Genomic DNA, 24,803 nt, shown 5'->3' on the forward strand with positions numbered 1-24,803 from the left:
CATTTCGAATTAATGAAGAGATCTTATTACTTTTTCCTGTCTTCTATTGGTCATGATGCTATATAATAGATCTTTTTCAGCTTTAGGTTGAGGTGTGAAGTCTTCATGTTGCATCGCGAAGGTCCACGCCACTTGTACAATACGCGTAATTACCAATGGTTAGACCTACAGTATGCCCGGAGTAGCCCGGGGACCGCGGGGCTGCACTCTGTCATCGGCAAGAACCGATGCATCCATCGGATGGAGTGTACCTTTCTCCAATCGGGGATGGTTTAACACTTTCTCTTCTCGACATTCGACAATTTCACCAAATACTCCCCTCTCAATATCCCCAGTGCCCTTACACCCTACACAAAACCACAACCAGCATGGCTCTGCGCTCCGAAACAATCCAAGCCCTGCGGCGGTTCGCCTCCTGCGACGTGAGTACCTATCCCCTCGCACTTGTCCGAGATAGCCCTCAAACACAAAACTAACCCTTAACCTCTTCGTCGAAGATTGGCGACGCCCTCGTCAAACTCGGCGTCCCAAACGGCGGCTACCTCTCAGGCCTCAAGATGTTCTCCCCGGGACTCATGTGCACCAAAACCAAGATCTTCGGCCCCGCCTACACCGTGCGCATGGTGCGCGACTCGGATAAAGCCTCCCCAACCCCGCCCAAGCACTTCGCCGACGCCATCCCCAAGGGCAGCGTGGTGTTCGTCTCCCAGCCGAAGGGGCTGGTCAGCGCCTGCTGGGGCGGGCTGATGAGCACGCGGGCGCAGAAGCTGGGCGCCGCGGGCGTGGTGATCGACGGGCGGTTCCGCGACGTGGCCGAGCACCGGGAGCTCGGCGTGGGGTTGTTCGCCCGCGACGTGAGCATCCTCGGGTCGGCGAGTTTCACGCGCTCGTCCGAGCTGAATGTCCCCGTCACGTATGCGGAGGGGACCGCCGGGGAGAGTGTGGTCATTCAGCCCGGGGACTACATTGTCGGGGATGCGGATGGAGTGGTTGCGGTGCCGGTGGGGAAGATCGAGAAGTGTGTGGAGTTGTGTCAGGAGCGGTTTGAGATTGATGAGGAGACGAGGCGGTGTTTGGAGCAAGGGGAGGAGATGGGGGCGACGATTAGGCGGTTGCGGAAGTGAGTTTGGCGGGTGGATGTGGTGGTGCCTGTAGTCGGGTCACGGGTGCTGGGTGGAATCACTATCTTGGTTCTTTTTGGGTAGTGTACAGACCGGATATCATGTATGTTCTGAATAAATTTGGTTTGCTGGTGCACCTAGGTTGAGATGTGGTTGGCGTCCTCTGGCATTTAGTCGGATAGATCCGTCGGCTGCGCAAGGACGGGAATATATACTCACGGCACCGATGAACAGTGCATTTCCACAACAACAACAGCCCAAAACCACCACTTGGTCTCGTCCTACTATGCTATGCATATTCGAGAGTGTCAGAGATAGTCTTTAGTCCCTGATCGCCCGAAATAATGCAGAAAGCCCCTTCAGAGAAGATCTAAGTGAGTGGACAACGGATAGGAGCTATTCCCCTTCGAGCCACCCCGCACCCCGGATGCTGAGGTAATCAGGCTAGCTCGGCCTCATCGGCACAGGAAGTGGCTGGCCGCCGCTTCAAGGTCAATCTTGCATGATCCCATCTCCCAGATTTTCTTTCTGCGTCTACTGCGTGACTATCAATGAGCCCGAGATCGGAAGATGCGACTGCGTCGACGCCGGCCAAGAAGGTCCGTCTAGCGTGTCGGCGATGCAGAGCTAAACGAATCAAGGTGCGCCAGTAATCCGTGACTCCTCATTGGACACGCCGCCATTATCCATCATCCATCGGCTGCCGGCTAACCCTCCCAACGCAGTGTGATGGCGGCATTCCAGCGTGCTCGAACTGTGCCCGTGCTAAAGAAAGCTGTGTCGATGTCGATGGGCGCAACAATGACATTTCCATCCCACGCGAGTACGTCCATTCGATACGGGTCTACAAGGTTACGAGCTGACGATGCATCAGCTATGCCGTACGCTGTCACGCACGGATCGAATGGCTCGAAGAGCAACTCTTGCTTTTAGATCCAGATTTTGACCTCTCCAAGGCACCGCCGGTAGATCAATCATCGTTGCCAAATACCGTCCCACGTAGAACGCCATCGACTACTCCGACGGGGAGTACCGCTGTGCACCTACCGTCGGCACCCGGAGAATCAAATACCAGGAAACGACCGTTTGATTCCCTGCATGCATCGGACAGTGAACTTCTACCGCAAACACCTGCTCACCTACCAGGTACAGAACACGCGGAGCTGCCCGCGTCATGCGCGCAGCAAGCGGCTGAAAAGGAGGCTGGTACCCCATCGGCCGAAGCACGCTCTGTAGCCATGGACCTGGGGATGCTATCACTCCACTCCGACTCGCGACAGAAATACTACCTGGGGTCGTCTTCCGGCCTGTTCTTCACGAAATTGATTGGGGCCGATAGCCCTCTCTCACCAGCTACCTCCAACTCGTCGTACGGGGCGTGGGGGAATTCGAAACGCCGCACTGCCCCAGGTCCCTCGCCTGAGGCGTATCGTTTGTTGTACAACAAACTTAGAAGGGTACGCATGCGATCCCGTCCTACCCATTCTTGATAGGAAAAAGAGCGACATGCCTGTTGTTCCTGACAGGGAGCCATCCTCGCTGCACACCATAGGCGCTCGCTGAACATTCGCAGGACTTACCTTCGCCCGACGAAGCCAACCATCTGATTGGTATATACCTTCAAGAGCTCCATGTCGATCACCCTTTCCTCCACGCCACCTCTCTGTTCAACGCGTACAACGCACTGTGGTTCTGCGCGGAACGCGGGTACCAAGGGAATGTGAACCTCAACGGGTGGCCGGAGGAGATGGAGCCATTCTCGTACAACGGGCGATTCGACCAGGTGGCTGACGCCGACATGACGCCCATCTCCATCTTCGCCGCCGCGCTCCACGTGTTCATGGTGCTATCCCTTGCGGCGACGATCCTCACGCGGAACAAGAATTTCGAGTACCCGCCCGCCCGGTTCTACGCGATCGCCTCCACGGCCGCAGCCGAGTGCCTGAGCGGCATTTCCGTGACGGCCCTGCAAAGCATCCTCCTGTTCATCGTACAGGGGATGGTGGGACCCACCAACCTGAGCATCTGGACCTTGGTGCATATTGCCATGTCGCATGCGATTGATCTCGGGCTGCATCGGGAGCCGAAAGACGAGGCGGACAATTCGCCCACCGCCCTTGCTTTACGACGGCTGATCTTCTACACCGTCTACAACCTCGACCGGTGTGTTTAACCTGCTGGTTCGTCATTTGTCCCCCCACTCACTAACTGTATCGTAGATCCATCTCCACAATCCAGGGCCGACCGCTTGGCATCCGCGATGAGACCTTCGACATCCGGCTGCCAGGTCTCAATGAATTCGTCGTCGACGAAACCGCCAGCACCAACGCCAACAGCCACTCGGAGCTGCGCTTCTCCATCCACCGCTTCAAGCTGGACGCATTGATCTCCGAGATCAAGATCCTGCTCTACCACCTCCCCAACCGCGGCAACGCCCTGTCGTGGCCGACCGACACGGCCGGAGAACAAGCGCGCATCAAGAAGGATCTCGACCAGTGGCTCGCCGACGTCCGGGCCACCCGCGCCCCCTCGGAGGAGCTCACCACCACCACCACCACCCACCACGACGAGGACCACGTCTTCAAGCACCAGTGCAAGATCATGAAGCTCGAGGTCCTATACCACGGGGCCATCACGCTGCTCTACCAGCCGTCGCAGGCGTTCCCGTCGCCCACCGCCGCCGCCCTCCTGCACTGCTACCGCAGCTCCCGCGACCGGATCCACATCTACAACCGCCTCAACACCCAGGAGCATCTCTACTACACGTGGCGCAACATCCACGGGATCTTCGCATCGGGCGCGACCATCATCTACTGCTTCTGGGCCTCCTCAGAGCTGCAGGCGGTCGTCCCCTTCAAAGAGGCCCTGCAGTGTCTGCGCGTGTGCTCCAACCTCCTCAGCATCGGCGGCCAGTGGTGGCCCTCCGTGCGCCACGGCAAGGAGAACTTCGACCGCATCGTCGACCTCACCGTCGAGCGGTTGAGCCAGAAGCACCACCACCACCAGCAGCTGCTGCAGCAGCAGCAGTCAAGTGCGACCGGGGGGAATACGCTCCTGGACCCCATGACCAGCGCAGTCGACGGCGGCCCGTTCCAGCCGGCTTACCCGCCGGTGCCGACCGACGGGGCCACCCCCAACATGCAGCAGCAGCAGCACCAACAAGAGGCAGTGGAGAACCTGTTCGGTTTATCGTCGGTCACGTGCGATGCCGGGCTCGGTGGCGGCCAGGATCTGGAGATAGCGGCGCAGCACGATCCCATTATGGAGAGCTTTTTCACCGAGTACCTGCAGGGCGACTGGAGCTGGGATCCGTTTTCGACGGGGGTGGAGCCGCTGCCCTGACGGTCGGTCGGATAGGAATGCAGTGGACTCGGCTGTACTGTGCCCTACCTACCCTCTCGGCCCGGCGGGCTCCGATGAGACCGCGTCACCACTCGACGGTCTTGTAGATGATAGTGGTAGCCGGGCAGGGGGAAATCCAGATTATTATGGTTGCAGGGGGAAAGAGAAGCCAGGGCGAGTCAGATCCCAGGCTGTCTTTATTGTGCTCTTGTGCGATTACCAAGATAACACGTCCTCGAGACTCAATTGCCAACCATCGCGCCTCTTCCGTTATGGCACGAGCGCGAAGGGGGAAGAGAGCCTGTAAGACCGGGGGGTTGAGCTCTCCGGTAGAAGCTCGGCCTTGGCTCAGGCCACGACCGTGCAAGCCACTTAGAAATTGGCTCCACAGCACCGGTGGGGTAGCAGCAGGGCAGAGGGAGGGGGGGGGGGGGCACGCTTGGAAGTTCGAACCCATGCAATGAGCTCACAATCCTACTCATACTCATACACAATCGCACGGATTCGGACGATACAAGGTGAACCGAGCGAGTATCCTGGATAATCGACGGGGTTCAACAAACAACCACTAGATAGACTACGTGCTATTATCCGGTTCGACCGGGCTCCGCTACGTCGAAGAGCCAACTGGACAGAAAAGCCTCAGGTCTAGACTCGAGAGGCTAAATCAAATCAATGCATCAATCAGGGAAACCACACAGTAAAGTACCTAGTGCTCATGTACTCGAAAGATCCCCTGCATACGATCAGTCGATACATAACAAAAAAACAAGATTTCTTTCACGCTATAGCGTCAACGATACTGTACAGTAGAAAGTCTAGACTCGAAAGCTGCCATTCGAGAAAATCTGCAATGCACCCGGTCAAAGTGCTGTGCTGGGGAACGTCACACAAAAGTGCCACCGGAGAGAAATTCGCCATCATCATCATCAACCCAAGACAAAAAGGATTAGACTACTTGTCATGACATTTCGATTGCGTTGTGTCGGAGCGTGTTGACCAATGACGTTGCGTCAGGATAGGGAATCCGCTAGAAAGATAAAGCACTTCCCCGTGCTGGCGTGATCTTGGTTGTGTGCGCCCGTTAAAGGACCCGCATTTGGGGAGGGAGGGAGGGGGCAAGTTCCCCGCCTGATCCAACACAGCAGCTACGTAAAGTAGCAAAGTATATCTGATCGAATCCACCCGAGCTCTTCTTCTTCCCTCTTCAAAGTGGGAAGAGAAAACCATCCAAAGCTCTAGAGGATTCGGTGGACCATCGATGCCCCTTCACCAATTCGAAAGTGCAAAAGTCATTGACCATCGATCAAACTCTCCCGGCTGAATCCGTCCGAGAACAGACATCGACCACAAAAGCAAGAAGAGAAAAAAAAAATATCTAGGTTTGGAGGGATGAAGCATGGCCGGAAACGTCGACCGCCGGGTAACTTATCCGCAGGCCGCAAGCCAATGACCGCCTGAGCGCTGAGGCATCCACCACTCGATTGCACGGTCGCATCGCAAATTGACACTGACTACTCCGTAGAAGCCGTGGGAAGTGAAGCATCCGGTTTTCTAAGGAACCTTGGGCCTCTCCTGCTCCGTTCTCTTTCTCTCTACTCCACACGGTGTATGCAATATCCTAGTCTGACCCGCACTTGAGGGGGGGCCGGGAGCTGGCTGGCTGGCTTCTGGTGGGTGGGTGCGTGAGTGAGTGGACGGGTTACAAGCCGCGAGGAAGAGGTGATCCTACTATGTACTTACTGATGGTAAGTATCTCCACTTTACTTAGTAAGGTACATACAGTGACTGCTCTCCACTTGCAGATAGATATACTCAGATGCACAGTACTCACTCAGTGCGCGCACAACGTAGGAGGCTGTGGGATGCAGCCTCACTAACGGGCAGAGGCAGATCTCCAGGGGGTTGCGCGCGAGGGCTGGGTCTAATTGACGGAGATGATCGATTGCTTGTACTCGCGTGGCTTGCTTTTCGTCATCATGGATTTTTGGCTCCCCCTGATGCTCACCGAGGTCATTTTCATCATGAAAAGTCATGGCTTTAGTTAGAATGGAGGGGACGGAAACGGGATCCCGCGAAAAGTCAATGGGAAGAAGCCATGGATCGGACGAGTAGGACGAGGCGATGGAGATGGAAATGGGAAGCATGTAGCAAAAACGTGCGTGCGATGCGACCTTCGTTGAAGGTTCAGTTGACTGTTCCAGATGCCCACTGGGCAGTGTAGGTACCTACAGTACAGTACAATTGGACTGGCAAGTGTACCGTACAGAATGACGGCAGTGAACGATTGGTCTACTCGACCATGTGAAGCATTCTGATTGGCGGAACAAAGTCCCTGGGTTCGAAGCGGAAGCGATCGGCAGATCCAGGTCCGGTCTGTCATCTAGTCGGTTGCATCGAAGAACAATAGGAAAGGTAAGAATAGAATGGAAGCACAGTGTGAATAGAGGAAGCCATGGTTAGAGTCTCAGACAGTAGGATAAGGGTATCTCGACAGAACATACAGTACGCTTCTAGACAATTCGTTGCATCTGTTTTGGTAGGTACACTCTAGTAAGTACCTATAGTACATACTTGGTCGGATGAGGCGGGAAGTAAGCAGATCGACTGGAAACGTCATTTTCCAAATCCAAATCCCTCTCTCCCTCCCCGCGATCCAAGATATCAATGGATTTTTTGCTGGAGATGGAAACCACTTTGATCCATTGGGTCCAGCCCACCGGAATATTGGCCCAACCAATCATGCACCCTGGACACATCCTCCTCCCCCCTGTCAACGGGCTGACCATCGTTCGTTCCTTGCACTGCAAAATCTCTCGCGCTCTGCTGTGAGAGCCGATCAACTGCCCATTGAAAATCCCCAATGCGCCTCCCCGGAAATATCCTCCAGCTCTCTCGCCTATCTCAACTCTTTTCTTCCTCTTTCTCATCTCTAGTGTCGAAACTAGCTGGCCCGCATGCATCGTCATTGCCGGGCCCTCAGATGGGGGAGTGTGCTTGGTTTCTAATAAAGATGTGTAATACTCCTCCACACCACCCCCCCCTACAATCCATACTACTCATACTCATACTGCTACCTACCTACCTTCCTACTACATACACCCTTCCTGCTGTCCCACCCTCCATTGAACTTACCTTCCTGCATACTGACTCCCGGTGATCACGGAAAGAACCTTCCTGTCACTATCCTATATAGTTACACAAATTCCGTCACTTCCCTGAGATTGTCTACCCTGTCCCTTTCGGTTCCGCATTTCCTCAACCAGAACACCGTGCAGTGGCAATTATCTTGTCTCCGTCCACAAGACCAAAAGTAAAACCCCGAATTGCATCGCGCACCACCTTGCTGCGAAAGAGAAGCATACAGTGATGTCCGTCAATCTCGAACATCCCTCCATGCCAGGGGCCCCGTCCAAGTCCGAAATTACCTGGACCGGCCCAATGCCATTTTTCTTGGACAGCACCATCTCCTCCGAGTTCCTAACGATGCCATTGTTCGATGGGATGCAAGAATGGTCGATGAGCGGGAGCACCCCGGGTGCTGCAGCCGCAGCCGCATCGGGGGGGTTCGACGGGTTCCAGCAGCAGCAGCAGCAGCAGCAACCACAAAAGCAGGCGCAGCCCTCACCACCGGCGCATCAAGCCTTCATGAATGCATTTATCGAACCGAACCTTTTCTCCCCGGACCAGCCCATGCCTCCCCATGTTCACCACCCCCAACACCCGCATCTCGCCCCGAAAGAACCCCTCCTCGACCCCGCCATGCACCGCTTCACCGCCAGCCCGACCTCCTCCTACCACGTCCCAATGCACGAGATCACCTCCCGCGGAAGCATCAGCGACCAATCCCACCGCAGCAGCTACGGCAGCATCAGCAGCATCAGCAGCAGCAGTAGCAGCAGCAGCACGACCGGGTACTATGCGCAGCGACGGCCCAGCGAGCCGGTCTTCTCGCCGACCCACAACGCGGTGGAGCAGCAGAAGCGCGAGCGGTTCCTCGAGCGCAACCGCGTGGCGGCCAACAAGTGCCGGCGCAAGAAGAAGGAGCACACCCGCCAGCTGGAGAGCCGGTGCATGGAGGTGACGCAGGCCAACTCGCGGCTGGAGTCGGAGGTCAGCCAGCTGCGCAGCCAGATCCTGGAGCTGAAGAACGAGCTCCTGCGGCACTCCGGGTGCGACGACCCGGCCATCAAGGCCCATCTGGCGCGGATGGTCGCCCACCTCTCGCAGCGCAGTGCCTCGGTCTCGGGCGCCAGCGAGTCCGAGGGGGGTGGCCCGCAGGTTAGGTCCTCGCGGTCGACGCCGCTGTCTCCAGCGCAGCAAAACATTTTGAAGGAGGGAGTCGAGCAGGACGCTGCGTTCGGGTTCGATGATATACTTCACTTGCCTAACGCTGGTGGCTCGAAGGCCGATGAGCTGGAGGAGGAGGAGAAGAAGAAGAAGGAGGAGGAGGAGGAGGAATTGAAGATAAAGGAGAGTCCGTAATGGTATACGGCCATGCAGCGACTACACTTGTACACGACTATCTTACGAGTTCTTTTCTGGGATCTGACTTCAGCCTTCTGCTTTTTTGCTTAATTTCTTTATTGTATCTATTACGTTGGATTGTGCATTTTATGTACAATATCGCGCTGTCCTTCGAAATGGTCAGTATATGGAGCTCTGATGGATGGGATATATCGGTTGGGTGTACGGGACAAAGGGGAGGGCTTTACTCATGGCGTTTTAAACCAAGCAAGCGCAAGCGGATCGATTCATTGTTTTTTCTACTCAAAAGAACCGCTGATTATGTGAAACACAAATAACTACTATTACTACAAGTACAAAAAAAATACGAACAATTTCCAATTGGACTATTTCGAATCAAATTCGCGGGAATTTTTCAGATCAGAGGCAATATTAGAATGTTCTCACCGGGGAGAAAAAATACTGTCTAGATGTCGAGGGGCAAGCCAGTGAGCGAACACCCAAAGATCTCACGACCGAAAGCAATCCCGAACATTCGCCATCGGACATGATGTCACGACTGTCGGCTTTACCCGAACAGGCAGGTTATTGTCCCACCACGCGGAGCTTAGTCAGTGGAAACTGGCTTGACGTGAATCCTTTCTCCACTCCACCGTACGCACCCTCACTAACTTTAGCTATGTATGGGGTGGGTTCTGCGGCCAAGCCTGTTTCAACGTCCAAGCTTGCTTCCCCAATCTTGCCGTGTTTCACCCGCGTTAGCCCTTCCGTCCGTCCCCCTTCGGAGAGTTTTTTCTTCGTTGGATGTGGGTTTTTGGGTGGGAAAAAGTACGATTCACGATTTAGGGATTGTCGGGATTTGCGCGATCGACGCTGGCTAGTCTGGGAGGGGGGTTAGTGTGGGTTTTTGCTGGGGTCTGTGCTTCTACGTCTACACCGAGGAGATGTCATGGATGCTAAAATTGGGAACTCTGAAGTGGTATACTGTACTGCACTTCGTACTTTGTTCGTTCGTAGTATACATATCCGCCACCATTTGCCAACACATTCTCATCAAAAACTAATGTACAGTTCCCCGTTCCTTTGATTTCTGTTCCGCATAGGATAGGACAATCCAATCCAATCAAATCATTTCACATCGCTATCGTAGCATCACGTCATAAATTCCGCACCTAGTCGCTCATGCATATGCAAGATTGCATGTAGGTGGTTTGGAGCCTCTCACTCCTCCGGGGTGTCCGCGGTGCGCGAGCCCCCCATCCGCCCGGCCTCGCGGGCACGGGGGTCGCCGGGCTCGAAGCTGCCGCCGGAGTGCTGCCCGCCCTTGTGGCCGGCCTCGCGGGCGCGCGGGTCACCCGGCTGGAAGCTGCCGCTGGAGGCGTGGCCGCCCATCGAGGCGATGTTGCGCTGAATCTTGAGTTAGTTATGGATTTGGGGGTGGGGGGGATGTTGGAGGGTAGATGATAGAGATGGGGGATAGGGAAGATGCGAAAACTCACCTGCTTATCCTCGTCCATGCTGGCGAAACCGCCCGAGTGGCTGGATTGGCCGCCCTTGCGGGCGATGTTCTGCACTTCCTCGTGGGGGCGGTTGGAGAAGTTGCCGGGGTTGGTGTTGTGGGCCATTTTGGTGGTTTGGTGGTTTGGCTGGTGGTTTGGCTGGTGGTTTGGTTTGGTTGATGGTATTGTTCGTGAGCTGCTGAGTTGAGTAGTGAGGATGGGGGAGTTAGGATGGCGGTATTTATGCCTGTGAATGTAGCCAATGGAGCAGAGGATGATTCCAATTGATGTCACTCCGGCCCCTATCTTACGTATCCCTACGAGGTGTTGACACGAGGCGATGATGCGGTGGTTGAGGGGAAATTACGGGTGTGAAGTCACTTTCGACATCATCTCTGCGGGGGTCCTGGGGAGCCGACTCTTCCAGAAAAGTACCTAGTACACAGTGGGCCCCTCCTTTTCGGCATGGAAAATTACTGCCAATCGATCGAGACAAGTACCGGCAGATCAGTGGGAGGATCGGGGATTTTCGAAGGTCCCTGCGCTGCTGAATGTGGTCATCATGATGCGTTGGCGCAGGGAGTCACTGGGGATTGAGTTTTGAGGGACCTGCACTGCGGAGTGGTGGTGTTGGCCAGTTGGAGGAGTTGCCGGGGAAGAGGAGTTAGGGTTAGGCCACAAAAGACGAAAGTGTGGAGTGACCGCACTTCATCATGACGAAAGTGGGGCACTCGCGTGGACCCTGATCTGCGTCTGGAATTCGATGGATCGTTTGATCGGCATCTAATGCTTGTGTCGTGCAGGGTGTGTTCTGTAGCAGGAGGGACTCATAAGATCAATGCTGGAAGGGTATGATTCGGCAATTCGACAACCCATTTGTTGGCTGTATGCATTGTTGGTAAGCGAGTTATGCATAGCCGCTTTTGAAGGAGCAAACTCCAAGAGACCAAATTACGCTATATCCCTGTAGGTTAACAGAGTAATCATTGACAGTTCAATGATAAGAGATAATCTTTCTGAAAGCTCTTCATCCAAGACCTGTATTTACATTGTAGGCGTCCTAGCCATTCTGTACATCACGCCCATCCTCTTACTTATCTATGAAGACAGAAAAGTAATTCTCTAGATCAGTCACGTCCTCCATGGCCCCGATCCAACCAACATGCTGGTCCGGTCGACAAAGTACCACGCAGCCAGTATTCTTGTCGATCCCATAGCCGTCGTATGCACCACGACACCCTGGGCTGTATGAGCCCTCGTCCGTGAATACTCTCGTGTAGTCCCATCCCCACGTCTCGTCAAACGGGTGAAACATCTCCGGAAGTTCAAGGAGCTCCACAGATGTGCGCGGGCTCGCATGGATGAGGACCGTCTCCAAAAGCCACCCAGCACGGGTTCCATGCCGCTTCTCATACAGGCGCGGAAGCAACGGCTGCTGGCAGAAAGTCTTGGCGAACGAATTCAGACGCCCACGAAGGTCTGGCTGACGGATATCTCCGGCAAATACCAGCAGTTTCCACGACCCATCGCTGGGAAGTCTGGTCATCAGGTTGATCGATACGCCTTCGGCATGATTGACCACATAGAACGGATCTAACCGTCTTCCCATTTTGATGTTATTTACCAAACCTTGAGCATTCTGGTCTGCAACGAGGATACTAGGACCATAGGTCACCCCTAGACCCGATATAAACTCGGAGTACTGATCCCGAACGGTTTCAATACGCTTGGCCGCGCCGGTGTCTTTCTCATACGCCCCGACCAACTGCGCATCCAGCTCCAACAATTCCTCTGCCACCGGCCGTCGTTCGGACTCGTATGTCTCTAGTACCCTCGAGCTAGCGGCCCCGGTGATGACCGCACCTAGCTTCCAGACCAAGTTGTATGTATCCTGCATCGACACATTCATCCCTTGACCTGCCTTGGGGGAGTGAGTGTGGGCAGCATCCCCGGCCAACAGTATTCTTGGTATCAGTCAGTGGAAAATCTTGTACTAGGTCGAGTACAGGCTTACGTTACCTGTCGTGGGGCCGGAGTTGCTTGACGAGCTGCTGTTTTATCTGTGTCTTGTCACTTAAGGCTATACCGCGGAAAGGGTTGGATGCCATCTACATACCGAATATAGAGAGTACCAATCACAGTGCTGGTACCTCAACTTGTACGGTTTCAGCAAGCTGTCTGCCGTACTAACAAGCTCATCGAGCGATGGCTCATGCTTCGTGTCTTGGCCATTGCAGAGCTCCTTGTCGCCCTTCGGGTGGATGTAGAACCGAACCAGCCGGTTCTCTCGGGGTGCGGTCATCATACTGCCACGGTCCCCGGAGCTGATCGCACACGATTGACGAATGTCCGCTGTTGGATGTCTCAGCATGAATTCTTATCAATGTCGTAGGATTGCACGATATACGTACGAAAGTCGGTGATAGGCACAATGTCAAACACCGCCCAGGTCGACTCCCCCAGCTTTTTATCGACCGGGACATGCAACTGGTTCCGGGTCCAGCCACGTGCACCGTCACATGCAATTAGATAGCGACAATGAATCGTCTCCGAGCCATCTGGGGAGTGTAAGTCACGTTCCAATGCACGAAAGATAAGGTCCCTCCCCGAGCAAAGCTTACCCTGCGCCTTACCCGACACGACCTCGACGGCCACTTTGTGATCCGTCTCGGAATTGGACTCCGACAGCGTCAATTCCCGTGCTCTGGTCCCGTATTCAACCTGCACCCCCATCTCGTGGAGGTAGTCGAGGAAGACCTGCTCCGTAGCGCCCTGGTTCAGCAGCCGCTGATCATACACCGAGCTTCCGGGCAATGACGGGGTCCGTTTGCGCCGCTCGATGTGTCCTGTGCTCTCGTTCATTGCCTACAACTTCTTAATCAGCCCTCCCGCAGCCCAGCTACAGCTGCTGCGACAGTACTCACCCAGTACGCCATCTCCGTATGCCGCACCGACTTCCGCAGGATGGGATCGACGATCCCGAAGCTGTCCAGGATTTCCAGCGAGCGACTCTGCAGCCCGTCCGCGTGGCCCGTCGGCGTCCGCCCGGGCTTCTGGTCGATGATCCGCGTCTGCATCTGGAACTGCGCCGCCCAGCAGGCTGCCATCAGCCCGGCCGGGCCGGCGCCTATAATCAGCAGATCGGTGTAAGATCCGTTTCCCATTGTTGCATTATGGTGGTGGTGGTGTTGCCGATGAGCCTGTGGGCGAGTTCATGGGCTTTATGCGTCCAGTAGCCTTCGTGTGCGGATTGCATCACCGGTCAAGTGTCACCGTTGCGTTTGAGCGAATACCGGGTCTCGATTCAATTTTCCCGGGCGCGGGGAGATGTTATCCATACCACATGTCGACGTCATTGCATCACCGCCCTGTCCGAAACACCTCCCCTCTCTTCTGTGTCTAAAAGAATGGCTTTGATGTTCAGGATGAGCATTGAGCCGTAGCCTGTTTTCTCTTTCGGTCCAGAAGGCTGATATTCACTTCCCACCCCTAGTCAACGTGCACGTCTGCATTATTATGTAATCTTTATCCGTATGCAACCCGGAATGAGCACAATTGGGAAGGGTATGGCCATCAAGCTCATCAGGCAAGCACTTCTTTTGCTGATGATTCTTGTGCGGTATATCGACTGTATAGCTATTTATTTCTCGGAATAAACGGATGGATGGTACAGTATATCAAACATAGCGTTCTCGCCTGAGGCATCAAGAACACATGACCGGGCAGTTTTATGGAGAACTTGGAAACTGAAGAGCTCAGCTCGGGCTCGGATTAAGCTACCAGCCAATGAGGAAGTAGAGCCCAGCGGCTGGTTGTGGCTAAGGCCGATGCGCATGCCTGTAAATTGAGCTTATCCTACTTGAACTCTGAGAAGATTTGAGGATGGATTGTATGATGAACAGCTCTATATATTGGTACTCAATCAATCGGGTGAATTCTGTGATTTTTCGTTGTACAGTTTGGTAACATAGATAACCGAAAACCATGTCCATTATATATTATTCTAGATTCATCTTCAACAACCCACAAAGATTCAACAGCTTTTATGCTCTGATTCGTAAAATCACAGACTCGCAGAATGCCCCAGTGTCACTTACCTAAATCGAAATCAGATTAGCTTTGACTCCGCGGTGACGGAACAGCATTCAAACAGGGTCTACGTACGAACCAGATCCTTGCTTATCCGGCTGAAGAGAAGCATTTACAAGGTCATATCGATGACCTCCTGAGCGGACCGAGAGTCTCATTTAGAGGCAGGTCATTTAGTCTGAGCCATCTAAGGGATCGTCGTAGAGCCCTGAGAAGCCCCGGGCTTATAGCTTGTAGCATGTTGATGAAGCTGAGGAACGGGCGATATGGAAACATCTTGAATTGTCCGGTGGTTGGTTGGTTGATGAGCTAGCCAAAATATCAAACTGTGGAATAGTCCGGTAAATCGCCTGGGATTACATGCTCGGATTGCTCGGGACCGCCGACAGACGGCACCGTGTCTTGATACTTGCTTCCTGTTCACTGCAGCAAAACTATGATTGTTCTGCATTAGAGTGGCACTGATAATGTGATCCCGGTGCTGCACACAATGAACACACTACGAGATTGTGCTTAATCTCGAACAGTCCTTCGACCAGGACAGATCAAGTACATACCCCAAAGCTTGCTCCTTCAGTAATTATTGAATGGCCACGTGTCAATCCTAGCTGTCTTTCAACCTGCCCGATATCCCAACAGTGCAGCCCGTTGCCGAGGAGAAACCCCCAACACGCGGCTCATCCACATCCCCGCCAATACTCACGACCCTGCCCGGAAGACCAACACCTACGCATAAATCCGACGCAACCGCCGAATATTCCTCAACAGACCAAAATACACCCATCCCTGCCTGACGAGCACCAATTTCTCTGAGTCAACAGCGGTGAGCACCGTCCCCCCGTACAGAATCAACCGCCCGCGGTCCAGGCTGGTAGGGGCGGTGGCCGCCCCGGTGAAGATGAGCCAGGTCAACGTTTCCGGCGCCCGTCGGATCCAGAACGCCGCGTCGATCTCGGTGATTCGTTGGGTGAGTTGGGTGAGCTCCGCCTGGAGGGTAGTGTCCTCATTCATCGGGGCATCCGCACGCAGGAGTCGCGAGAGGATTGATGTGGCAAGGCTGCAACACACGTTGAGCTTGTCCTCAGTGCGGGTGGGAGATGGTGCGGTGGTGGGCTGTGGTGCCTTTTGGGCGGGGAGAGGATCAAGGGTCTTTAGAAGATGGCGCATCTGGTTGATCTCTGCTGCGGTGGCGTCCTCCAGGGTCGGGTGGTCTGCTATGGCCTGCAACTGGGAAATGGCCGCGTAGATGTCGAGGATGTTCTCGACGGTTGGCGGAGTGAATGTTGAGCCAGTATTGCTGTGTTGTGTCACGCTGGCGATCACGGACCGCAGTATGGAATGCGGGCGGACGTCGGGGAATGTCAGACAGTCCCAGGCGGGTGGGACGTCGAAGATACAGGAGAAGGAGAGCAGTGCCCTAAGAGATCATTAGGTCCGGTGCATACGAGAATTGTGGAAGGGCCTTGTTGAGCGCTTCAGCCTCACAGTTTGATAACCCCCAGCAGTGGTCCGAGCTCATCCCGCCTCGCCATCGGAAGTGAAAAGAGCATCATGGTTAGCCCTTTCTGATGCGCAACCGCCGAGTCGATATCCAAGGCGACCATCTACAGCCCCTCCCCCGCGTGAGACAAGGGGGTCGAGTTAGTCAACACAATAGGGGAATGGCGGTTGCCGCGGCGAAACGTACATTATAGAAGATCAAAGGGACCACCGTCCCGATCGCGGCATAATTTAGCTCGACCGTGTCTTTATTTAGGGTCTGGTTCAGAAGCCGAATGGCGCAGGTTTGATGGTACAGCGTGACTCGGTTGTTCCTGGTGCCCCGCAGGATATCGATGGACGCGGAGGCGCTGAAAAGCGTGGCGTGGAACAAGGATGCGTTGGCCGTGGCATTGCGCATCCACTCGGAGCTCAGATGCACGGCCATGCTATCGGGCTTGGCTACATCGGCGGGAATGGCGACGGAGGTGCAGACTGGGACTCACCGGGGCGATTCTCGTAAGTCTCTCACTTCCTTTTGTAGCCCCTGGTTGGGGATTGGGGTACGCCTACTGCAGACCCTTGAAGGTAGGACTTACAAAACTTCAACAGGGTCGGCATATAGCCTTGGACCGGGACGGGCGCTTCCGTCGGGATGCTAGGGCCATGCTGAGGTTGCCCTAGGCCGCTGCGCACGTCTTGCCTTGCTCGGTGACTTCCTCTCGCACGCGTGGAGTCGGTGGAATGAGAATTGTAGAAGCAGCCGAGGCCAAGTCTGTGGGTTCAGACGGATGTCAGTCTGTCATGTACAATATATTCCACGGTTCGAGCCTAGGCTCAGACGCAGCCTCGCCATGTGTGGTGTAGGGTCAGCAAGACCAACCGTAGCCCCCTGGCGACGGACTAAGGTACTCACCTCAGACAGCGGGAACACCCAGGGATGAGTCGATCGCATTTCCTTTTTTGAGCACTGCATCTCACACAAGCAGAGGGCGCGGTCTCCCGCACCGAGGGTACTGCATCCGCACGGGCAGCCGCAGACACTGGAGGCGTCGTCCAGGGGTATAAGCACTTTCGGTCGAGTCTAGAACCCATCGACCAATGAGTTTACCGCCGAAGGCAGATAGAATATACCATAGCAGATACGTACTTCTTGCAGCGCGAGCATGTCGGCGTCAACTTGTCACATTGCCTCTTGCCCGCTTTGCAGGCCAAACAGACCACGGGAGATGACGGAACTTCTGCTTCGGTCGGGGCCATACTGCGAAAATGTCTTGAGCAGACACACAATGCTTTTGTGTCTTCTTCAGCGGTGGAATGCGGAGCAGTGTACAAGAATCAGAATCGAGGGCTCTCAGCTGTCGGCCGGGTTGCGGGTCAATGCCCTGCGACTGAGGTGATGGCTTATCTTTCGCAAATCACAAGGACATTATCTTGCATTCAAAAGTGGGGCTCATGGATCTGGCTCGGTCTTAGGCTTGGAGGGACGGAGTTTAGCCCTTACTTCCACTTCCAAGCTGCGTTTCTCACCTGGTAGGTGGGCGTGTATGCTTCTCGAGCCGATCCGATAATCATCCCAAGTTCCCTAGTACTGAGATTGGGCTACCCTCCTTTTCACTGGATGCAGATGCTCACCGCTGCTTGTGTGATGCGGCTGTAGATGCGGGTGGAGGTGGGGTTAGGGTAGAGGCGGTGCGGATGCAGGTGCGGACTAGCACAGGGAGAAGATCGGCAATCTGACATCCATTATTTTAGTAGTCTCACTAGTGCAGCAATTGTCATCCAGCAGATCCGGTACATTTTGTTCGTGCTTGGGAAGGTAAGTATGACCGCAATCACGAATACTCAATTTGGCCTATTTGTCCCGCTCTGGCCCTATCCAATCCCTGCCCGCATTCCCGCGGTTCGCGTCTTCGTACGATACGAGAAACCTTCAGGGACTTCTATCTACAATACATATAACATACCAAAAGATGCAATCCTTCAATATAGATTAATAGATAACTTCCATGCTTTACCAATCAATAACGCGAACTAGATAGAGGACCAAGGTTTCCCGAATGCCCCTCCTTCCTACAACAAGATAAAGTACCAGTGGAGAAACACATAATGGGCGCGGGGACGGTATCATAGGTGGAGTCGAACGGCGCGATCTTGGGAATCCTTCCGAGAAAGATACCGGTCATTCGCGAGTCTATGCTCAGAAGTAACCGGTTAGCATCGTGAGAGCTGGCAGAACCTCGAGTGAAACGGGACTTACGACCACTTCACGTTGCCCACCATCATATTCTTGCACCCCGTGAGGAGCGTGCGAACCTCAGCCTTGGTAGCCGCGCTCAGCTGTCTGAACGCGTCACTGTCCGACAGTGAGGACTCGGCTTCCTGGAAGACTCTTTTCGATCGGACCAAATCTTGGCATGCCTCGTTCATGGCGTCTTGCGCACTCAGAGAAGGATCATGCAGCATCTTCAGTGGGATGACACTGTCGAATTGACCCGCAATCTGACGCGGTCTGATTAGTTACACATATTTCGCTTCATGGGCCGAATGAGAATGTACTAACCAGCTCTTTCCGCAGCGAGATAATATCATTAACGCTAATCCCTGTCAGCTGCGGCCGAGTCAAAGCAGACCGCGGGATGAGGGGTCCTAACACAATGCAGGAGATGGCCGTTTCGCGAAACATGGTTCTCATGTGCGAATCCTCATAGATCCAATGCGGGACCCGAACGTCATATGCAAATCTGGTTTCGATAAGAAATCCCCTTTGCCAGAAGCATCTGAAGTGGGTTACACTCACTCCATCGCCATGATACAAGGGTACGCTCCGATCGACAACTCTCTGTTCGCGAAATAGCAACCCAGGCCGGGTAACCGCTCTTCGCGGGTTTCTTGGACGGCGCACACCGAGTCCACGTAGTCGTAAAGAGAATCTGCGAACCGGCGCCGGGACTCTAAATTTCGTTGGTTGATAGTTGGTACCGGATATCAACATCTCGGCGGATGTATGGGCCATACATACCAACTGTGGTCCCAGATCGCAGGGCGGGGGATATTTCCTCAAAACACCCGCTATTATGGTCCGCCGCGTCATAGCTCGGACCAGGCTCGGGCATATCCGGCTCTAATGTGCGTTTCAGAAACGCGAGGGTGCTTTCGCGGTAAGCTTGTGTACCTTTGGCATCGTTTGCAAGTCGACCGCAATCAATTTCTAAGTAAGGTATCAGTGTGTGGTTTAGAAGGGCAAGCAAGGCTGAGGACGTTGGCTACCATCGTCCCAGAGAAAGAACTATTGTAGCAGTCCGCGTTAGTATTCAGGTATTCCAGGATAAGGGTCACGCGGGTCGACCTCCTTACCCAATACATGAACTTGGCCAGGGGAAGGAATCTTTCCACATCACTGCCGGACCAGAAGTATCCGGCTAACATGGCCGAATTGCTTTTGATCAGTTGTTGGCGTTTCGTGCGATCTGGGCACCAGCTGGCGGGTATAGCTGTATCAGCACCATGCCCATAGACAATAAAAGCTAGTGAGGGGAGGAGCGAGGTTGGGTCTCCTCACTGGTTAAGAAAATATTCTTCCATGTTGGTTCGAACATCCAACTCATGAGAATGTCTGTCGACATCCCAGTCCGCGTAGACTCGTGCTAGCAGATCTGGGATGATCAATGTCTGGCCCTGTAATCGGGTCATAAGCGAAGCATTCTCCTGGCTTCTCGTCATAGTAGGAATATTGGCTCGAGGGGATGGGAAGGTTAGAGGTGGGCTGAGACAGTCTTGTCAGGAAGAGTGATTCTCTGTCCCAAGGGCATTGAGGCTGGTATTGAATTTATAATTCAGCGTTTCTTTCCCAACAGAATGCCCAGAGTCGTATTTCAGATTACTGGATGCGCAGCGATGTTCGTTGGGAGGGGGAAGTATGGTTGCTTAGCTGTGAATGGTCAGAGATTACAAGCCCCTTGCGGTGGGTTCAAGGTTAGCATCTCGGGTTCGGAAAGTGGTATTTACGATTTTGAACCAAGTGCTAACCCCAAAGGTGTAGGTGCATCGAGCTGCAGGTGCCTCTAGCATAGATCATGCATTAGCCGAAAGTGAAAACTAGCTTACCCCATTGACGTAAACCTGTGAGTCGATGGTGGCATACAGCGCGATCCAGCAGTCCATAAGGAAACCAAGTTTCGTTCTGGTGGAAAAAAGGAAACTATAAGTAGCATCCAGACCTGCGCAATCTCCAATCTCTTGATCCGCCAGGTAGTGACTATCAAATCCCCTGACATTGCTCATCCCAAGATGTGGACCCTTACTCTCACCACCGTGTTCTTGTTCGTTGTAACAAAATATCTTTACCGTCTGTATTTCCATCCCTTGAGGTCGGTCCCTGGGCCAAAGTTGGCCGCCATGACACATCTCCATGAGTTCTACTACGACGTTGTTCGAGGCGGCAAGTTCATCTGGGAAATCAAGAGGATGCACGAGAAATATGGTCAGTGACATATTCTCTTGAGGCGACTCAGGCTCACGGATTCCTCCAGGACCCATCGTGCGGATCAACCCACGAGAAGTCCACATCGTCGATTATGCCTTCTATGACGAAATCTATGCTGGGGCAGGCAGGCGACGGGACAAGGACCTGCAGATGGTGGCATTCCTCGCCTCGCCCCATGCCGCGCTGGCGACGGTCGACCACGACCTCCACCGGTCTCGCCGCAATCAGCTCAACCCATTCTTCTCCAAGAAAAGTGTCGGCACCTTGATGCCTGTCATCTACGAAAAGGTCGATCTTCTCTGTGAGCATCTCACCATGGCCGCCAAGGAGATGACAGTGATCAACCTGAGCGACGCATTTGTGGCGCTCACAGGCGATATCATCACGCACTACCTGTACGGCCAGGACACCGGCTGTCTGGTGTCCAAGCATCTCGAGAACAACGGCATCTGGCACGCAGTGGCCGAGATCACGGACACCTGCCATCTCTTCCAGTTCTGGCCACTGTTACCGAGGATCTTGAAAGCCTTGCCCGGCCGCTGGATTCGCTGGGTGAAGCCCAAGCTCGCGGCTGTGTATGAAATGCAAGATCGTATTGCGCGGCAGTCTGAGGAATGCCTGCACTCGTACAGTAGGGAGAGACTGCGTACAATTTATGGATGTTTGACGGACCCCGCCGTGCCTGTGGCGGAGCGATCGCTGGCTCGGTTGCGCGATGAAAGCTTTATCTTGCTGATTGGCGGTACAGAAACCACCGCGGCCACGCTGACGTTTGCAATGTATCATTTGCTGCGCGACAAGGAGATGTTCTTTCGGCTGCGCGAGGAAGTGGAGCCGATTGTGTCGCGATCCGATGGCAGAGTCCCTTGGCCTCAGGTCGAGCGCTTGCCATACTTGGTGGGTTCCCATTCCATGAGACTCCTACTTTCTGTATAATCGCCTCACACATTCTTGAACAGGCGGCCGTGGTGAATGAATCGCTTCGACTAGGTGCGGTGGCAATGCGTCCCTCGCGAGTGGCCCCACACGAGACCTTGCATTACAATGGCTATGCGATACCTCCCGGTGTGAGTGCTGACGCATGGGTCCCCTGTGCGGCCACGTATTGTTACTCAAGGCAAATCCTTTAGACCCCGATGAGCACGAGCAGCTACTTCCTGCACCGGAATCCTGAAATCTTTCCAACCCCCGAATCATTCGATCCAGAAAGGTGGATCACTGCGAGTGAGAGGGGCGCGAATCTCTCAAAGTATCTGATACCTTTCACCAGAGGCACGAGAGCCTGTGTTGGAATCAAGTAAGGTTTCTTGGCTGATTTGTTCTAAATGCAGTATAACGTACTGGGCGGATGCTGACGAATATCTCTCCATTTGTAGTCTATCCTATGCGGAGGTCTACACAACGCTAGCCACGATCGTGTGTCGCTTTGATCTGGAGCTCTGCGACACGCCTCCCGAGAGGATGGCCTTTACTCGCGAGATGATTGTGCAGAGGCCGGAAAAGGGGACGTGGACTCTCAAAGCTAGGGTTGTGGACGCTTCAGGAGACAGGGCTTGAGCGGGCTTATGACTCAGCTGCAAAATTCTATTTGTGAATTTGATCTATTCTGTCTGTGGAGGGTGAATTGTGAATCTGCGCAACCGTACTTGCAGCAATCCAGGTGGTTGACCCGATTTCTGATGCGACTGTGCTAGCAGGAGATCCAGTCCAATCACAATTGATATTTCTCTGGGATTCGTTAATTGTAGTACTTACAAAAGAATCCTAGTACACAGCGTGCATAATGCACCTCTGGACAAGAAGGAAGCCCGCATCCACAGGGAGGTCCGCAGCTGCAGCCGCACCCGCAGTTGCATGCGCCTCCACACCAAAAATTGGGACTACAATTTTCAGACGAGGCAGATGGTCAGCACGCACACCTGTCTAGGCACTGGTACTGACACGGGTTCTTGGCACAGGTGACTGAGTCACATCGAGTCTTGACCTTTGATTCATCCTTGACCATCAGATCACTAGACAAAAAGTACCTTTGGATACGCAGTCAGCCACGATCTTTTGACTAGCACCGACACCATTGTCGACAACTATAATATTGAAAAAGGCCCATCGCCAAGGTAGACAAGGCAGTAAGGCGCGTGCCAAGATTATCAAGCATTGCGGACATTCAGCGCAGATCCTCCTGAAGCACGGGAGATTGATTATATCCTTTCCCTGGAAGGCATTGTAGTCATCCATATTCCTATTTTCCCTGTTCGGCCTGACTCAATCAGCCATCCAGCCTTTAATTATCATTCCAAGTTGGCATCGGAACAGGATTCCTGAGGAAATAGCCGAGCTCGTCTCGCTCGGCTAGTATAGCGTCGCCAAGACATCCAGCCTGCGAGGCACGCAACTCTATCAGCTTTTGAATGGTGGGGTGAATCCCTGCCACTACTCGCCATTCACGCTAAAAGTGGCGTGCTTCAGGGTTGGACAAATATCTTCACGCTTGTCGGCAGAAATGTAGGGTAGTCGCCCACGCCAACTTGTACTCTCGAAATCTGAAACTTGCGCTATTTCCACCAGCCCTAGCATGAGCGCCTCAATCGAGAAGACGCCTCGGGCTGTGGAAGCCCCCATCCCCGAAGCTTCTGACACCAAAGATGCACAGTTCCAGCAACCATCACCTGAAATCCAGCAGCGTCAGAAATGGTACCAATGGTTTGCGCCTACCGACACACCGGCCGAGCGACGCCTCATTCTCAAACTGGACGGCCTTATCATTGTGTTTGTGTTCCTGGCCTACTGGGCTAAAGTGCTCGACTCGTCCGCCACGAGCACCGCCTATGTCAGTGGTATGAGGGAGGACTTGAAGATGTACGGCAACCAGCTGAACTACCTGAATACCGTGTACATGTACGTGCTTCGCCGACGGTTCGATCACCGCCATCCTAATAGCTTCAAGGGTCGGGTTTATCACGATGCAGATCCCCTTGACATTGGCGGTACGTGCCACCAGCTTCCCTCTGTTCGCGATTGAGAGAATCGAGTCATTGACACGCTCTGGTAGATGACGCGCTTCCCGGTGAACTACTTCCTGCCAGTCGCCGACCTTCTCTGGGGCGTGTTTACCTTGGCACAATACAAAGCGACCAGTGTCACGCAGCTGTACGCCCTACGCTTCTTCGTCGGTGCCCTAGGCGGATTCTTCTTCCCCGCCGTCCAATGGTACCTGGGCTGCTGGTACAAGCGGTCTGAACTGGCGCGCCGTGGAGCCATCTTCTTCATCGCCAGTCAGGTGGGCAGCATGAGCTCGGGGTATATCCAAGCGGGCGCCTACGCCCGACTCAACGGGCGGTATGGGATCGAGGGCTGGCGCTGGCTGTACATCATCTGTAAGCCCCGACCCCTACCCTGATCCAGAGCGCGCATAGCCTTGCTCGCCTCAATCCTAACCACCACCCCAGGCTTCGCATGCACCATCCCCATCGCCTTCCTCGGCCTGTGCCTCCTCCCCAGCACGCCCGACAAATGTAAATCCCGCTTCCTGACCCCGGAAGAAATCCACCTGGCACAAGCCCGCATGGCCGCCGAGCACCGCCAACCGCGCCAGCCCTTCACCCTCCCGCGCATCCTCACCATCCTCAAGGGCTGGCGCCTCTGGGTGCTAGTTGGCTTCGCCTTCTTCTTCTCCCAGGCGGACGGCGTCTCCTCGAACAGCGGCCTCTCGCTGTGGCTGAAAGCCGAGGGCTACTCGGTCGAGAGCATCAACACGATCACCACCGTCTCGCCGGCGGTGACGATCGTCTCGTCGATCCTGTGCGGCGTGCTGTCGGACATCTACGACGTGAAGGTGGCGCTGATCGCGACGACGGCGGGGCTGAACATCTTCGCCTGTGTGGTGCTGGCGATCTGGCGCGTGCCGGTCGGCCTGAAGTTCTTTGCGTTCTTCCTGTCGGGCACGGCGGATGGGATCGCGGCGATCATCTATGCGTGGGCGAATGAGATCTGCGCGCGCAGCGCGGAGGAGCGCGCCTTGGTGATCAGCGCGATGAATACGGTGGGGAATACGTTTGGGGCGTGGATTCCGTTGCTGTGAGTATCCTGGGGGTGCCCTCGGGGTGGCCCCGATTGGTATTATGGACGTCCTGGCTAATGTGGAAAATAGGGTGTGGAAGACGGTGGATGCGCCGCGGTATCTGATCGGGTATAATTGGACGATTGCGCTGGATGTGTGCATGTTGTTGATGCTGGTGGTGTTGCAGCGGTTCTGGCGGCGGGAGCAGAGACGCGCGCAGGCTGGGGTGTAGCATCCACCCTGATGGTGGACCATTCAGCTCG

The 24,803-nt window shown here is 54.4% G+C and overlaps 9 protein-coding genes across 9 annotated transcripts; 5 read left to right on the top strand and 4 right to left on the bottom strand.

Annotated features, from left to right (window-relative positions):
* Positions 1 to 301: 301 nt before the first annotated feature.
* BO66DRAFT_97041 (RraA family protein) lies at positions 302 to 1,477 on the top strand. Its single transcript, XM_025653738.1, has 2 exons — positions 302 to 422; positions 498 to 1,477. Exons 1-2 carry the CDS (start codon positions 369 to 371, stop codon positions 1,122 to 1,124), a joined length of 681 nt encoding a protein of 226 aa, XP_025503674.1. The 5' UTR covers positions 302 to 368; the 3' UTR covers positions 1,125 to 1,477.
* A 195-nt stretch (positions 1,478 to 1,672) lies between these two features.
* Positions 1,673 to 4,875, top strand: BO66DRAFT_420747 (uncharacterized protein; the record flags this gene model as incomplete). The annotated part of the gene is made up of 6 exons (XM_025649899.1): positions 1,673 to 1,762; positions 1,847 to 1,944; positions 1,996 to 2,150; positions 2,268 to 2,578; positions 2,695 to 3,284; positions 3,341 to 4,875. The coding sequence occupies 6 exons, from the start codon at positions 1,673 to 1,675 to the stop codon at positions 4,461 to 4,463; spliced, it is 2,367 nt and encodes a 788-aa protein (XP_025503675.1). The 3' UTR covers positions 4,464 to 4,875.
* A 2,806-nt stretch (positions 4,876 to 7,681) lies between these two features.
* Positions 7,682 to 9,262, top strand: BO66DRAFT_392226 (bZIP transcription factor). The gene has a single exon (XM_025647457.1). The coding sequence runs from the start codon at positions 7,833 to 7,835 to the stop codon at positions 8,946 to 8,948; it is 1,116 nt and encodes a 371-aa protein (XP_025503676.1). The 5' UTR covers positions 7,682 to 7,832; the 3' UTR covers positions 8,949 to 9,262.
* Positions 9,263 to 10,151: 889 nt separating this feature from the next.
* On the bottom strand, positions 10,152 to 10,555 carry BO66DRAFT_401882 (general stress protein; the record flags this gene model as incomplete). The annotated part of the gene is made up of 2 exons (XM_025648781.1): positions 10,152 to 10,337; positions 10,430 to 10,555. The coding sequence occupies 2 exons, from the start codon at positions 10,553 to 10,555 to the stop codon at positions 10,152 to 10,154; spliced, it is 312 nt and encodes a 103-aa protein (XP_025503677.1).
* A 964-nt stretch (positions 10,556 to 11,519) lies between these two features.
* BO66DRAFT_411805 (FAD binding domain protein) lies at positions 11,520 to 13,593 on the bottom strand (the record flags this gene model as incomplete). The annotated part of the gene is made up of 6 exons (XM_025649312.1): positions 11,520 to 12,393; positions 12,449 to 12,489; positions 12,546 to 12,781; positions 12,841 to 12,987; positions 13,051 to 13,294; positions 13,354 to 13,593. The coding sequence occupies 6 exons, from the start codon at positions 13,591 to 13,593 to the stop codon at positions 11,520 to 11,522; spliced, it is 1,782 nt and encodes a 593-aa protein (XP_025503678.1).
* Positions 13,594 to 15,244: 1,651 nt separating this feature from the next.
* On the bottom strand, positions 15,245 to 16,071 carry BO66DRAFT_452408 (uncharacterized protein; the record flags this gene model as incomplete). The annotated part of the gene is made up of 2 exons (XM_025651938.1): positions 15,245 to 15,935; positions 16,004 to 16,071. The coding sequence occupies 2 exons, from the start codon at positions 16,069 to 16,071 to the stop codon at positions 15,245 to 15,247; spliced, it is 759 nt and encodes a 252-aa protein (XP_025503679.1).
* A 2,053-nt stretch (positions 16,072 to 18,124) lies between these two features.
* On the bottom strand, positions 18,125 to 19,426 carry BO66DRAFT_438930 (terpene synthase family protein; the record flags this gene model as incomplete). The annotated part of the gene is made up of 7 exons (XM_025651114.1): positions 18,125 to 18,191; positions 18,258 to 18,499; positions 18,561 to 18,741; positions 18,798 to 18,951; positions 19,020 to 19,208; positions 19,268 to 19,286; positions 19,355 to 19,426. 7 exons carry the CDS (start codon positions 19,424 to 19,426, stop codon positions 18,125 to 18,127), a joined length of 924 nt encoding a protein of 307 aa, XP_025503680.1.
* Positions 19,427 to 20,287: 861 nt separating this feature from the next.
* Positions 20,288 to 22,040, top strand: BO66DRAFT_323861 (cytochrome P450; the record flags this gene model as incomplete). Its single annotated transcript, XM_025643816.1, has 5 exons — positions 20,288 to 20,480; positions 20,530 to 21,380; positions 21,443 to 21,550; positions 21,614 to 21,780; positions 21,860 to 22,040. The coding sequence occupies 5 exons, from the start codon at positions 20,288 to 20,290 to the stop codon at positions 22,038 to 22,040; spliced, it is 1,500 nt and encodes a 499-aa protein (XP_025503681.1).
* Positions 22,041 to 23,033: 993 nt separating this feature from the next.
* On the top strand, positions 23,034 to 24,772 carry BO66DRAFT_471771 (MFS general substrate transporter; the record flags this gene model as incomplete). The annotated part of the gene is made up of 5 exons (XM_025652894.1): positions 23,034 to 23,378; positions 23,428 to 23,467; positions 23,533 to 23,857; positions 23,930 to 24,557; positions 24,631 to 24,772. Exons 1-5 carry the CDS (start codon positions 23,056 to 23,058, stop codon positions 24,770 to 24,772), a joined length of 1,458 nt encoding a protein of 485 aa, XP_025503682.1. The 5' UTR covers positions 23,034 to 23,055.
* Between the last annotated feature and the right edge of the window lie 31 nt (positions 24,773 to 24,803).

This window comes from Aspergillus aculeatinus (genome assembly GCF_003184765.1).
Source record: "Aspergillus aculeatinus CBS 121060 unplaced genomic scaffold BO66scaffold_26, whole genome shotgun sequence".
NCBI lineage: Eukaryota > Fungi > Ascomycota > Eurotiomycetes > Eurotiales > Aspergillaceae > Aspergillus > Aspergillus aculeatinus.